This window comes from Myotis nattereri, assembly GCF_964212035.1.
Source record: "Myotis nattereri genome assembly, chromosome: 16".
NCBI lineage: Eukaryota > Metazoa > Chordata > Mammalia > Chiroptera > Vespertilionidae > Myotis > Myotis nattereri.
Genome location: NC_138091.1, coordinates 33,957,057 through 33,971,489, shown reverse-complemented (window position 1 = coordinate 33,971,489; position 14,433 = coordinate 33,957,057). Strand labels below are relative to the sequence as shown.

At 50.0% G+C, this 14,433-nt stretch overlaps 1 protein-coding gene across 1 annotated transcript; it reads right to left on the bottom strand.

Moving 5' to 3' along the window:
* Positions 1–655: 655 nt before the first annotated feature.
* Positions 656–12,645, bottom strand: LOC308531849 (uncharacterized protein; the record flags this gene model as incomplete). The annotated part of the gene is made up of 5 exons (XM_081108947.1): positions 656–1,943; positions 7,108–7,230; positions 7,554–7,618; positions 9,153–9,259; positions 12,544–12,645. 5 exons carry the CDS (start codon positions 12,643–12,645, stop codon positions 1,894–1,896), a joined length of 447 nt encoding a protein of 148 aa, XP_080965073.1. The 3' UTR covers positions 656–1,893.
* Positions 12,646–14,433: the final 1,788 nt, after the last annotated feature.

Sequence of the window (14,433 nt, the reverse complement as noted above, 5' to 3'; positions counted from 1 at the left end):
TGCAAACACTTCTTTATCAGCTGATGCAGTGTTAGGTTTTGTGAGTAGGGGGCGCTAGAGTACTACACGGCATAGCAGAGGAAGGGGTCCTCTCTTCCTTGTTCCTGTGCAATCCTTGCTCCCCTGGAGCAGCTGCCAACAGCATATGGGAGACCCAGTGGTGCTCACCCTCCAGTGAGTGACACTGGCAGCCCTATGGGCAGCTTCCTGACTGCCAGCTGTGGACTAGCTGTGGCTGAAGCACCTCCCTAGGGTCCATAGCCACATCCTCTCTCCAGTCGGACTCTCAGTCTTGGATTGGGGGGCCCTCTTCCAGTGTGTTCCTTCCTTGGATACTCCTCTCAGCCCTAGATATAGTCGCTGCTCCCCATGTTTGCTACTCCTGTGTCCTTTAGCAGCCTTTTTTTTTTTTTATACCCATTTTAGTGATTAAACCATCCTTTACTAGTTAATAGGGTTTTTTTGTATATTAAAATTGCCCTGTGTGTTTCTTCACTCCTGATTGGACCTTGACTGATACAGTTGGTAAAGTTAATAGTTTGTCATTTTTGCTGCTTTTGCTTTAAGTAAATGACATTGTAGGTATAAAGTCTCCTCGAACTGCCATTCCCAGGTCTATACCCTTTCTCCAAAAGGAAACCATTATTCTGAGTTTGGAGTGAATTCTTCCATTAAAAAAACTTTTATGTCTATTCATATGTATCTGTAAATAATGTATACTATTTTTACATTTGACAATATATAGCTGCTATACTTTTCATATCATTGTGCATCTTGTTTCTATTTACCCAACATTACATTATTTAAAATGATCCAAGTCAATATGTGTAAATCTAATTCATCCTTTTTAAACTGTTGCATAATATCCCATTATATAAACACATCATATGTCATTAATTCCCCTGTAGATAGTAGTTTAGATTGTTTCCAATATGCGGCAACTTGTAAACAATAGTACACATATCTATGTGTACACATGACAGAGTTTCTTCAGGGAACATACATAGAAATTGAATGTTCTAATTAGGTCATAGAGTGTATACATTCTAAAATGTTATTAGGTGCTACTTATTTGCTCTCAGAGTGGCAATATTTACATTTCCAATAGCTATGTATAACAGTATCGTTTTCCTGAGGTCCTCACCAATGTTTTCTATTGTTCAACCTCTTAATTTTTCCCAATCCGATGGGTGAAAACAGTTTCTCATTTTTCTTTTTATGGCTTTAAAGACCATTTGAATATCCTCTTTTGTAAATTGTCTGTTCCTATTGTTTCTCACTTTTCTGTTGGGTTGTCTTTTTCTTACAGATTATAGGAATATTTTTTTTATCATTCTGATAGATACATTACATATTGCAAATCTCTCCAGTAAATTGCCTGCCTTTAAACCTTGCTTATGGCATATTTTGCAGTAGTCAAGATGCAATTTCAATAAAGTTAAATAAATCTACTTTTTAAGTTATAGGTTATTCTTATTGTGTCTTTCTTGTTTGAGAAATCTTTCTCTATCCTAGGCTATGAAAAAAATATTTCCCCCTAATTGTTTTTCATGTTTAGGTCACTAAAGTATCTACAGTTTATTTCTGTGAGTGACGTGTCACAGCTGTATTATTCAATAGCCTTTCTTTCCCCTGGTGATTACTGGTGATATCTTGAACGTGTCCAATGTTCCCATATATGAATGTGTTCCTCAGCTCTCTGTTCTACTTTATTGGTTTATTTATCTACATCTGTGTTAATTAGGATAAAAAAAAAAACCCCAAGGTGCTGTAACAGCATTCCAACAATCATGTGACTTAAATAACTAAGTTTGTATTTTTGTACATAATAGTCCAAGGTGAGCTCTGCTCTGTGGAGCCATTCAGCAATCCATGTTCCTCCCAGCTTGTGGATTAATCATTCCCTGTGGAAATCTGGGCCATGGCCACATTTGGGTTCCAGTCTGAGGAAGGAAAAAGAAAGAGCATGGAGAAAACACGCCTACTGTTTTAAGAATTATAGCCCACAAGAGGGACACAGCACCTCAGTTCATACTCCATTGGTATGACTCATAGCCTCGGCTACCTGCAAAAAGGACTGGGAAATACAGTGCCCAGCCAGGCAGCTGTGTGCCTAACTACCCTTCTATTATCATGCAGAAAGGGAACATTGGATTTTGGTGGGCAGCTAGCAGCTCCTCACAAACCTTGGCTAGTGTCACACTATTTTAATGACTAGCCTCACTTGTTAGCAAATGGCTACCACTGAATATTGGCAAATGGCTACATGACTCCAGTGTCTTATCCTTACACACTGTTAATTAGTTATCTATTGCTGCATTATAGATTACCCCAAAAACTTAGTGGCTTAAACAGTAAACTTCCCAGTGAAGATGGCAGAGCAGAAAGATGACATCACGGAGCCTTTGAATTAACTGATTCTGCCACAGCACATCTTACTATAGAGTTAATAAATCCCCTTGTAGTTTAAGCTAATTTGAGCTGGGTTTTCTGTTGCTTAATAACTGAAAGTAACCTACCTGATACATATTTTTAGATACATGCTATCTCAGTCAGTCACGGTGAATCAAATTATGCTACATTAATAACCAGCAGAATCCCAGTAGTTTAAAAACGGAAAGGCTTATTTCTCTCTTGTACTCCTGGTCCATCACAGGTTGGCTAGGAGCTCTGCCCTATGCCATGTTCACTCTAGGCCACCAGCTAATGGAGCAGCTGATACCAGAAATGTTGGTGGTTGCCGTGGCAGAAACAGAGCACTGGATGGTCTTGCTCCAGTAACTAGAAGTTCCTGGAAGCTATACCGATCACTTCAGCTCCCTGGCCCCATGTAACCAGAAGGGACCAGGAAGAGCCATCCTACCCGTGCCAGAGCACCGGACATATCTGGTGAATAGCACCAATGACTATGACACTTGCATTTAGTTTATAAACTTCCCTCAAAGTACTGCTTTAACTGCTCCTTACAAATAAACTTTATTCAGATGTTCTTAGTTTTTTCTGAATGTCCTGTTCCAGGTCCCATCCAAGATAGCACATTGCATTCATCATCCATCTCCCTAGGCCCTGTTTGGCTGTGACAGTTTCTCCGGCTTTCCTTGTTTTTCATGACCTTGACGGTTTTAAGAAGTATTTGTCAGGTATTTTGTAGAATGTTACTCAACTGAGATTTGTCTGCTGTTTCGCTCACGATTAGGCTGAGGTTACTGAGGGGGAGACCACAGAGGTAGAGTACCATTCTCATCACATCATACCAAGGGTACATAGTATCAACATAACTCCTCACTGTTGGTGTTGACCTTGATCACCTGGCTGAGGTCCTGCTTGTCAGACTTCTCTTTTCTCCCTTTCCATACTGTACTTTTTGGAAAGAAAGATTATGCACAGGGGAGTTAGCTACAGTTCCTCAGGGAAGAGACTCTTCATAAACTCTTCGGAATTCTTCTGCACGGGAGATTTGTTTACCCTTCCTATTGTTTTCCCAGCCATTTATTCCGATCAGTGTGGGCTCCTGGATATTTGTTTACTTTGGGTTGTAATCCAGTATACATTATTTATCTTGTTCTCAAATTGTCCCAGTGTGGACCACTGGAAGCTGTCAGACATACCCCTGTCAAATATGAATCGTTTTGTATTTGAGCCTTTCTTACTTTCTGGCACTACACCTGCCCCAGCCCTAGAATCAGTCATTTCTTCAAGGAACCTGGGTTCCTTTTATTGAAGAATGTTATTAGAAACCAAGATCTGGGTGCCAGGTGTGATCATTGCCACCGGGGTCATTCTTTCTAGGCCCTCTCAGCCCGCAAAGCAAGAAAATATCTGTGTGTGTTCTAACCCAGGTAGCACACATATATAACTCTGTATGTAGCCACCTGTATTTATATTGAACTACACATATGTTCATTCTGTTGTCTCCACTGTGGCTCATTCTAGCCTTGACCCCTGGCTTACCTATAACCTTCTACCACACCAATAAGAAGCCAGGCTTCTATCCATTTACTTCAATGTTCAATTCTGTTATACATGTACAGTGGTTCAGAATTGTGAACCCTTTTATTATCATTTAATTCCAAGTAATTAATATTCATCGATTCACTCTTTAACCATGAATTGTTTCGAGGTTTGGTTTTTAGTTTCAAAACATAGGTCTTGTTAGATCTCTTTCTGCGGTTGATTTCTATTTTCCTTACACTGTGGTCTGAAAATATGTCCTGTATAATGTTGATTCTCTGGTATGCTTTGAGACTTCCTCTGTGATGTAATGCATGCTCAATTTTGGTAACAGTAACATGTGATTGCAAAAAAAATAAATAAATAAATTTTGGTACATCTACTCTGTGCCATTAAAAACGTCATTATGAAAATGTAGAAAGTATACAAACGTTTGAGATAATGTGAAATGAAATAAAAAGGACACTAAACCCATGCAGCGTTTGCAGCAATGTAAACTACTCGGGCATAAAAACAGAGACTGGAGAAGGATAAGCAAAAATGAGAATAAGTATCCATGTAGAGTGGTGGGATTCTAGGTAATTTTTTTTCTCTTCTCAAAACTGTATTTAATGTTGTTTCATTGTTTCTGTACTTTGTAAACCTTTCAAAAAGGTATCCCAGAAAACGTTGGTTTGATAAGTTAACAAAGGAACACAAAGTATTTAATTCTACAGACATTTTTGGAGCCCTTGCTATGCATTGGGCACGTCAAGGTCACCTTCTTCTGAGACTCTTAGATTGAAAGGGGCAGGCTAGGCACAAGTAATTCCTAGACAAGGCAGGTAGCAAGGGGTCCCGAAGAGCTCCAGACCTGAGACAGCTGGAACAGGACTGGGAGGCATTGGTTTAGATTCAGCAGGGAGGAGGGGGTATGCAGTGTCCTTGTGGGTGTGATGGGAACTATAGAGGATCTCAAGGGTCCCTGTGTGGACACACGCAACGGGGAGACCTTGAATATTAACAAAATCTGATGTTTGTATAAGACTTTATAACTTACAGAATCTCCCAGCACACACACACAATCTCATTGCTATTTACCTATCTCTGCTATTTACCTTGTGAGGTAGATATTACTATTTTTATACCATTTTTTACAGAGTTGGAAACTGAGGTTCAGAGAGAGGGAAGCAACTTGTCCAAGGTTACACAACCAGTAAGTGACAGAGTCAGGACTCAAACACTGGTGTCCTAGCTCCATGTAGAGGCTCCTTTAGGTAAAACCCTCTTAGAAAAGAACTCCTTTGCCATGCACTTAGAAAGAGCCACAAAAATGGCACAGCAGCCCTAGCCGGTTTGGCTCAGTGGATAGACGTCGGCCTATCAGCGGTTGCCAACCTTTCAGACCTCTGGTGGTCCGTGGACCACTGGTTGGTGACCGCTGGACTAAAGGGTCCGGGTTCGATTCCGGTCAAGGGCACATGCCCAGGTTGCGGGCTCAAGTCCCAGTAGGGAGCGTGCAGGAGGCAGCCGATCAATGATTCTCTCTCACCATTGACGTTTCTATCTCTTTCTCTCTGAAATCAATTAAAAAATATTTTTAAAAAATGGCTCAGCAAGGCCATCCCACTCAGCAAAAAGGAATATTATCAAATGTCCTCTCAAGGAGGAGCTGCTGTGAAAAGAGAAAATGAGGACCAGCTGCCATTCTGGTCCAATTGAGAGAGAAAAAAAAAATACAGTGTAGAAATGTTGGTATATCAACACCATTAAAATGATTATTTAAAAGATCATTAAAAAAAAAGATCATGATTCTTGAAAAATAAAAAAGTAGCCCAGAAGAAGAGCATTCCAAGCTGAGGGGAGAGAAATGAGCTGGAGGCCTTGCAGGCGCTGAGAGCCGGTGGTGTGGCCGGGAGCAGGCAGGCTGTGGTAGGGGTGAGGTAGGTAGGGGCCAGTTTACAAATAAATAAAGCAGAAATGAATACAGGTTAATAATAACCAAATCGTGTTATTATTAAAGCTGGTGCAGCATAGACTTCATCCTAAACAGATCTGAAGTCTGAGAGACTGGCCTCTGCCCCAGTTCACGGGTGGGGTGATCCTATCAAGATGCTGAGTCCACGGGAGATCGTGGCTGGAAGGCTGCCTCATCACAGGTGTGCACAGCTGCCAGCGCCCCGCTTCTGTCCTTGGGGCTTCCCGGTGGAGGGCCACTATAGCGCTGTCAGTTCCAGCTGCCGTTTGCAGTGTGTAGATGCCTGGGTGTGAATCTGGCCACTCTCTGTTAGCTGTCCCTGGGCCAGCTGCAACTCTGGGTGCCTCTGTGTTTGCATCCGTGAAAATGGGGGCAACCACGAGATGCACCTCAGGGGGCGGAGCCGGGGTGGGGAGGCTTTAAGTAGGAGAATAACTCACCTTAAGCACTTGGCTTTGAGCTTGGAACGTGCAGCCAATTTCTGCTCCACTACCGAGGTGGGTAAATGATAACCAGGACGGTGGTCCGTAACCTCTGGGGAGGGGCCTTTGTGTGTGTGTGGGGGGGGGGGGGCGCCCTCCCTCCCTGCAGCCTCACCCTCTGGCCTGGCCAAGGGCAGTGCCAAGGGCGGCTGCTGAGGGAGCAGCTGCCTGGCAAGCACCACCCCCACCCCGTCATCTGACGGATCCTTCTGAGCATTCAACTTCATTTCCACTTCAATTTTATCAGCGGGGGCCGGGGGCTGTGCAGGAGATAGGAGGCCGGCCCTGACATGAATTAGCCCCGAGATTGCCCGATATGCTCTGCTCCCAGCCTGGGCTCCAGTGCCAGCGCTAGCCGCCCTGCCTCTCCTTTGTGTCGCTGGTCTCTTTGGTCCTCACGGCTCCATTCCGGTTGCGCTGCCCAGGACTAGGGAGCTCCTTTGCATTTGGCCATGTTTACCAGGCCGAGGCTGGCTGTGCAGGGCTCCTACCCCCCAGGGCCAGGCAAAGTCACCCTGGAGCCACCCCCAGTGGGGGCCTGGCTGCTCCTCCTCCCCCAGCCCCTCTCACTTTCCCACGGCCCAGGATCTAAGGAAGCACTTTGGTCAGGATGTCCCTGTGCAACGCTGAAACGCCACCCCATGTAATCTTTCCAGGAAATCTGAGAAATGAGATTGAGAAAGGGAAACTGAGGCTCAGAGAGGCCGAGATACTCACCCGAGGTCACGCTGCATGTTGGTGGTCTGGCCTGGATTTGGGCTCGAATCTGTTCATCCCAGAGCCTTGGTGAGGAGTGGGTCTGGCATGCGTACACATCAGTATGTTGCCCCTTTTCCTGCTCTGTAAGTTGAGAGAATGAGTTATTCCCCAAATTTATTACAAAAAAGGAGGCCATGTAAGATGGGAGTAAGAGAGGTACTAGGAGTTTCCAAAGAGGGGAGGGGAATGGCTTCCTCCCACTCCTTCAGCCCCTGCGTGCCCCGCACCGCGACACCCCCTCCAAGACGCCACCCTCACTGCAGGCTCGATGCAGAGAAAACATTTTGCGATGTTCCAGCTAGACTAAGGGCAGAGGCCCAGAAACTGGCTGTGGAACCCAGGGGGTCTCCCAGCCCCTCGCCAGATCCCGGAAGAAGGGAGTCTAGCCCGGCCCAGCTCCTCACCTCTGTTTCCGGGGTGCTGCTGGGGAAAATTTATGTCCCTCTCAGGTTTGGGAACCGATCCCACACTAAAAAGAAAGAAGAGAGAGAGAAAGAAATTATTTTAATTTTTTTTTAGGTCCAGAAATGAAGCAGAAGTGAGTAAATTTTAATGAAACGGTGCAAAAATGACATCATTTACTCAGAAATCATTAATTTGTCAGCATTAATATTTCAGCTACAACATTGCCTGTCATTTTGTGCCTGCAATGACTGATAAATCTATAAAAGCGTGCTGCTAATTTACTGAATATTTATGTGCAGTGTCATTTGCAGAGTAAGAATGGAATTTATTTCGTGCCGAGTTCTGCGGGAGAACATTCCCCACAAACCTTCACCCTGGTGGGTGGGGGAGGGCAGGGGGAGACTCCAAACTTCCTGGAAAACTGGTGACAGGACAAAGACAAAGGGCGCCTCGGGCTCAGGCCCCAGCTCCGGTGGCCTGGGAGGGGACCGCCTCGCTTTTGCTCACTTTGTAAGGCCCTTCTCACCCCCGTCTCGGCAAATCCACCTTAGCCTTCTCCCCCCACAGTCCTCCTCAGTGTGTCTGCTCTCAGGGAGGCACCTGGATGCCGCTGCCCCTGCAGGGCAGTGGGTGGGCCTGCTGCTCAGTGGGTGTGGGGCGGGCCCTGTGCAGAGGGGATGGATGGCAGGTGGGCTCCGGGTCCCAGGCCAGTGATCAGGAGAGGGGGTCAGAGAAGAGGTTAAGTGCTGGAGAGGGGAGCCAGGCAGCCTGAATTCCCAGTCTGGCTCTGTGAATGGTCTTAGGAATCTGGGTCTCAGTTTCCTCACCTGGAGCATGGGCACGCTGCTTGTCCTTGTTCCTAGAGGCTGAGGATTGGCCGCTCTAACGCGTGTAAAGATAAAGCAGAGGACTCGGGAAACAGCATCTGCTGCCGTTTTTGAAGGAATCGCTGCTCCTGGAGTGTCCCTTTCCTGGGGCTCGGAGACCCCAGCCCCACATTCCTGAGAGGAATGGGAGCCCTGGACCAGGCTCCTTGCTCCCCTATATGGGTCTACCTCCCAGCATCCTCTCTCTCCACTCTGCTCATTGCCACATGCTTGAGGGGCCAGAGTCCTGGGGAATCTTTCCGGAAGCAGCTTCCTGGAGCACCAGCTGGTGGCTCCCGGGCCAGGGAAGGGGAAAAGGATGCCTGTCCTGAGAAATGCCTCCATTTCACAGAGGGCAAAGTCAAGGCTCTGCGAGGGCACCAGAGCCTGAGGGCCCCTCGCCCTCATGTCCCCATCCCCGTCCCCCATCCCAACAAGAGCACAAATCACAAGCCTTCAAGTTTTGCACCATTTTGCTCAATTTCCTGCCTGAATGGCACAGGGCCTGACCCTCTGCAGGTGCTCAGGAAATGTTCGTGGAATCAATAAGGAACAGCTAAATCTCCCATCTTCGGAGAGCTCTTTGTCTCCTCCCCTCCCCCCTGCTCCCTGCACTCCATCAGGGACCGATTCCAGTGGCATCCTCCTCCTAATGCCTCTCAGATTGTTCCTGTTTCTTCTTTGTCACTGCCCCTGCCCCCGGTCCCCGAGGAGTCCTCCGGGAATGCTTACCTGGACCGTGGCGATGGTCTGCTCATGGGTCTCCCTGCCTCCACGTCCCCCTCAGCACAGAGCTTTCTGATGCCACTGCCCAATTCCAGGAACTCCAGCGGCTCCCACTGTCAGGGAAATGGCATCGGCATACCCTTCCAGGTCCATCATGCCCTGCCCCTCTCCTTTGCTCTGGGACCCCCCCCCCCCCACCACACACACACTATTTCACATTCTTGCCCATGCTTTTCTGTCTCCAAGCCTTTGTTGTCCCTTTCGCTGGGTATCCCTCCATTCCTCACAGCCGAACCCAGTCTGTCCTCCAAGGACCATCGCAGCCCCTCTAGGAAGCTTCCTGTTCCCCTAGGAGCTGGGAGGAGGGGCATTGTCTGAATTCAGGGGAGAACCCTGGACAGGTGGTCAGGGACCTGGGCTCTCGTTCTCACAGCCTAGCACCGTGTGGCCGTGACCTTGCCGTGCTCTGTCTATGGAATGGGATGGTCCGGGTCACTGCGGTCCAGACTGAGTCTGTCGCCTTCACGACGGCATCCTGGCACCAAGCATAGGGCCAGGCTTACAGCCGTTGCTCCGTAAATGCTCACTGAATGGCCTCCACGTCCGGGTTCTGAGGGTCTGTGGCTCCGTCTTGTGCAGGCAGACCTTTGGGGCTCCCCGAGGGGTGGGCAGAGGGGCTGTGGTGTGGACACTTGCACATAAATATTGTTACTTACTCTCCAAGCTGCCCTGTGGGCTGGGCTTTTCCGACCCCGTTTCACAGATGAGGAAGGTGAAGGTTGAGTGACCTGCCAGGCCTCTCACACAGGCCCTGGGCTCCAAATCCAGTGCCTCCCTGCTCTGCCCAAGTGCGTCCCTGTGCTCCTAGAATCAACCCCGAGTCCTTTGTGGCCTGCGAGGCCCTGCCTGATCAGGCCCAGGGCCTCTCCAACTTGACCCTCCCCCTGAGGGACAGCCCACTGCTCCTTCAACACGCGGAGCTTAATCCCACCTCTGGGCCTTGGACTCACTGTTTCCTCTGCCTGGAAGGTTCTTCCTTGTCACCCATGCCACCTGCTCAGAGAGACCCTCCTTGCCCACCCAAACCAAGATACGTGTTTCGTGTCCCTCACGCTCTGCCTGCGATGTCTCACACGTCTGTGCCCGTTCATCGCCCGTGTCTTCCACCGGGGCAGGGGCCTCGCTGCCCTGCTCATCCCTGTGGCCCAGCACCTGGCTGGGAGTGGCTGCTGTGAGATGGGCCTGTGCTTTGCGGCTCTGGGGCAGGTGGAGAGGGAGGGTGGTTGGGGGCAGGGATGTGTTAGGTTGGGGACCCCAGGAGTCGAAGGTGCAGCCTGCTCCCAGAAGCTGGATCTAAGAGAGGCTGAAGCTGGGAGGTGCCGCCCCCCTTGTCCTCACCCCTCCCCACCCCGCCATGCCTCACACTCATTTCCTTCCTGGAGTCCGTCTCATTTGCTTTCCCTAAAAGCCGCTGAAGGAGCCAATATGTACGTGATGAATATTTCATCTCCTGAGCGTGGGTTTGCAGGAGAGCTGTGATCACTGGGGAGGGAGCGCTGCCCCGCAGCCTGGGAAGGAGGGGCCTGAGGACGCTGGTGATAGGGTCTCAGAGATGCAGGCCCAGGGCCCACCTCCTACCTCTGCAGATACCCTTGGCATTAGGAGGCTCAGGACCGGTGGGGAAGCCCCGAATCTGGGTACAGATACTCTGTGTTCTCTGGGGCTCTTAGCTCTTCCTTGAGGTTCAGCTCTGGCGAGGGGCAGACTTTGCCATTAGCTCAGAGGCTCAAGTTGCCCACGGCCATGGGCATGGTGATGGCTGAAGATGTGGAGTCTGTCCTGGCCGTTATCTATAGTGGCTTCTTAGCTAGGGTCCTGAGAATTATCTTACCCCAGGGATGGAGGTTGGGAAACTGCAGTCTGAGAAAGGAGTGGGTACAGAGGGGATACTGAAGGGCAAGGAGTGTGAGTAGTCAGTCCCTCCTAACCTCTCTATCATGCTCTCTGCTCCCCCGTCACCATGGCCACAGCATCCTCCTCACGAAGATGGTCCAACAGCATCCTCACGGGGATGGTCCAGCTGAGCTTCTCTAGCTCTGCAGTCGGGCGGTCCTGGCTGCCAGTCCTCTATTCCTTTGCCAGTTGAGTGACCTCTGACCCTCTCTGAGCCTCAGTTTCCCCGTCTGAAAAATGGTGTTGGTCTCACCTCCTGGCAGGGTGATTCCGAGGGGCCAGCAGAGTGCCTGGCACATAATAAAGACTCAAAGGATTTAGCGTTTGCACCCCCCACCCCCCGCCACACACACACACACACACACACACACACACCACACTCAAAGCACCACCACTGCCGTTCCTCTAGCGTCCACCTCCGGGTGGAAAACAAAGAACCACTCGTTCCTTCCTCTTTGACCCAGGTTCTCGCTCCTCTCCCTGCACCTGTCTGCCCCTTGCTGCCCACCCCACTCCACAGCCTTGAGCCTCTGCTAAGGAATTGGGGTGGCAGAGGGAAGGAAAGCACCTGCTCCCTGGGCCTCAAGTTGCCCTGGATCCAGATGACCCCTGGCCGTGAATCCCGTGCCCCCAGCCCCAAATCTCTGTAGCCAGCACCTGTCCCTCCCCCACTGGCCAGGAGCAGTCCCCTCGCTCTCATCCCCACCCACCACATTACCCTCTGAATACTCTCATTATACCATTACTAATTAGGGCTGCTCAGCAAATTGGCGGCTGCATTAGAGGGAGACAGTGTGCGGGAGCATATGGCATAATATCGTATTAATGAACACTCTAAATTCAAACCCGGGTCAGCTGCTCGCTTCTCACCGGTGTCACCCACGCTAACGGGAGGGAGGGGAAAAAGGCACTCAACCTTTCCCTCGCTTTCCTTGCCTCTCTCCAAACACACATCCCCGGCATGGGCTGGGCCAGCAGAGGTGTTGTTATCATATCCTGGGAATGGAGAGAGGATAAGAGAGTCTGGGCCTCCCTGGAGGCTGCAGAAGGACCTCCCCTCCCTGCTCATGTACAGTAGACACTTAGCACGGTCAGGAAAGTAATAATTAATAATAATCACACCAGGGCCTGGAGCCAGACTTTTCGCCCAGATATTCTCTGCCTCCCAATCTCCCTTGGAGAGGGTGTTAGCACAGAGGGGCCAGCTGAGGACCACAGAGGTGGGGGCGTAGGGGGGTAGGGGGGCTTTCTCAAGGACGCAGGATGGTGGAGCTGGAGGGCCCAACTCATCTCTCTGCTTTTGAAAGCACATTTTTCCCACTCTGTCCAGGGGGAGGGAAGCTCAAGTAAATCCCAGCACAGGACCCTTCCCCACCCCTGCCAGCCCCGCTCCCAGTCTAATAGCACCCATACACCCACAGAGCACCAAGGTCTCTGGTTTTACCTGGAAGTGGGGGTATTTGGGAGGTCCCCCCATGAATTCAGAGACAGCACTCAGACAGGCTTCTTTATCTTCAAATTCCCGAGGTGATGCTGGGGGGTCCATCCCCCCAAACAGATTGAGAATTGGGCTTGTCCATTCCAACTGGCAACCCGGGGGGAGTGGAGACAAAAAGCCTTGCTTTTCTTCTCTCTCCCTCGCCTCGCTCCCCAGGTCCTCAGAGGAGTGCAGAATGACGACTTCACATCTGGTCTGTAGTCTTGGAGGGAGGTGCTCTCCTGCCCCCCTAAATCTGGGCAGGAGGTGAGGGAGGGGCATTTACAAGTGGGGCCGGGTTGGAGTCAGCCTGACGAGGCCTTGAAGAAGAGGTGAGCTCCAGCCCTAACCGGTTTGGCTCAGTAGATAGAGCATCGGCCTGCAGACCAAAGGGTCCTGGGTTTGATTCCAGTCAAGGGCATGTACCTTGGTTGCAGGCTCCTCCTGGGAGGAGTGCATGCAGGAGGCAACCAATCAATGTGTTTCTCTCACATCATTATTTCTCTGTCTTTACCTCTCGCACTCTCTCTAAAAATCAATGGAAAAATGTCCTCAGGTGAGGATTAAGAAAAAAAAATTGTGAGCTCTTACTGTCTCCGGAGCGGAATGGAAAGACCTGAACTAAAAAAAGCAATAAAACACAACAGTTTGTGCCTCCATGGGGGCTGCATGGGCCAAACTTGTCTCTATCAAACCCGTCTCCAGGGGTTTGGAGGGGCAGTGCCCACTGATGGCCGGTCCAAGGTGCCCTAACTCCTACCCAGGTGTGCGTCCCAAACAATCCGTCTTGTTGTCTGATGATATCAATGATCCCCTAACAGCAGCTGGTTCCCGGGCTCATAATTCCTCATTTCACCTCAAAACGAAGGGCTGTTCCACTCCTGCCGCCTGCTGAGCCCAGAGACTGGAGTGGGGGGAGGGGCTGGTCTGCTCAGCTGGTCTCCCAGCTCCGCCCAGGTTGGTCCTTGCCCTGCTCAGGGCGCCCTTGACTTTGGCCTTCCCTGGAAAGTTGACCAAGAGCTCTTGGCATCTCAGTGTCTTAGAGACTCATTTTGTGTGTTGTCCCCAGTTGAAGACCGTCTGTCTCAGAGATGGGAGGGGTGGGAGAGCCTGACCAGATTCCAAACTAAACCACACAACCTCTCCTTCCTCTGCCCTCCCACCCCCATGCGGGGGGCTCAGTGCCCTAGGAGACATCCTCTCTGTGTCAACTCCAGATGAGTCACCATGCAGACCTCTTCTGGCACTTTCTCTGGCCTCTGTCTTTGTGAATTCAGTTCCTGACATCCTACCTGTCTCCCTCACCCAGGCTGTGACTATCAGATGTTTCTGGTGCATGAGAGGGTTTATTAGGACACATTGTTCGGGGCACCCTTGTTAGAGCATTGGAGGACCCTCCTCTCCCCATTCTGACAGGGACGTGGGGTTGCCATCCACCTCTGGGTGTATGGGATAGGTATGGGGGAGTGGTTAGAGGTAGTGGGCTGTTGACAGCCTTCAAGGGCCCCTGTCTGGAATCAGAGAGAAGTCACCTGAGCTTTAATGTCCTTGGTGCTGCAGGACCCCAGAAGTGAGTGCCTTCTCTGTTTACTTTTCCATCTGTGAAATGGGTGTATTCAAATAGCTTAGCCAGAATGGAGGGATGCTTCTGTGAGAGACCCATCAGCGGAGGCACGAGGCCCTGGCCAACCTGAGCATCACCCTTCTCCTCCCCAGTCAGCTCCATGGGAAAAAAAGAGCAGCCTAGACAAGCTCTGTCCCTCCCCTGGGCTGTTGCATAAGGGTGGACACTGGGGATACCCCTACACTGCTGCCCCAGACTAAAGGCTGTGGGGCCTTAGCTGTACCAACAGGAGG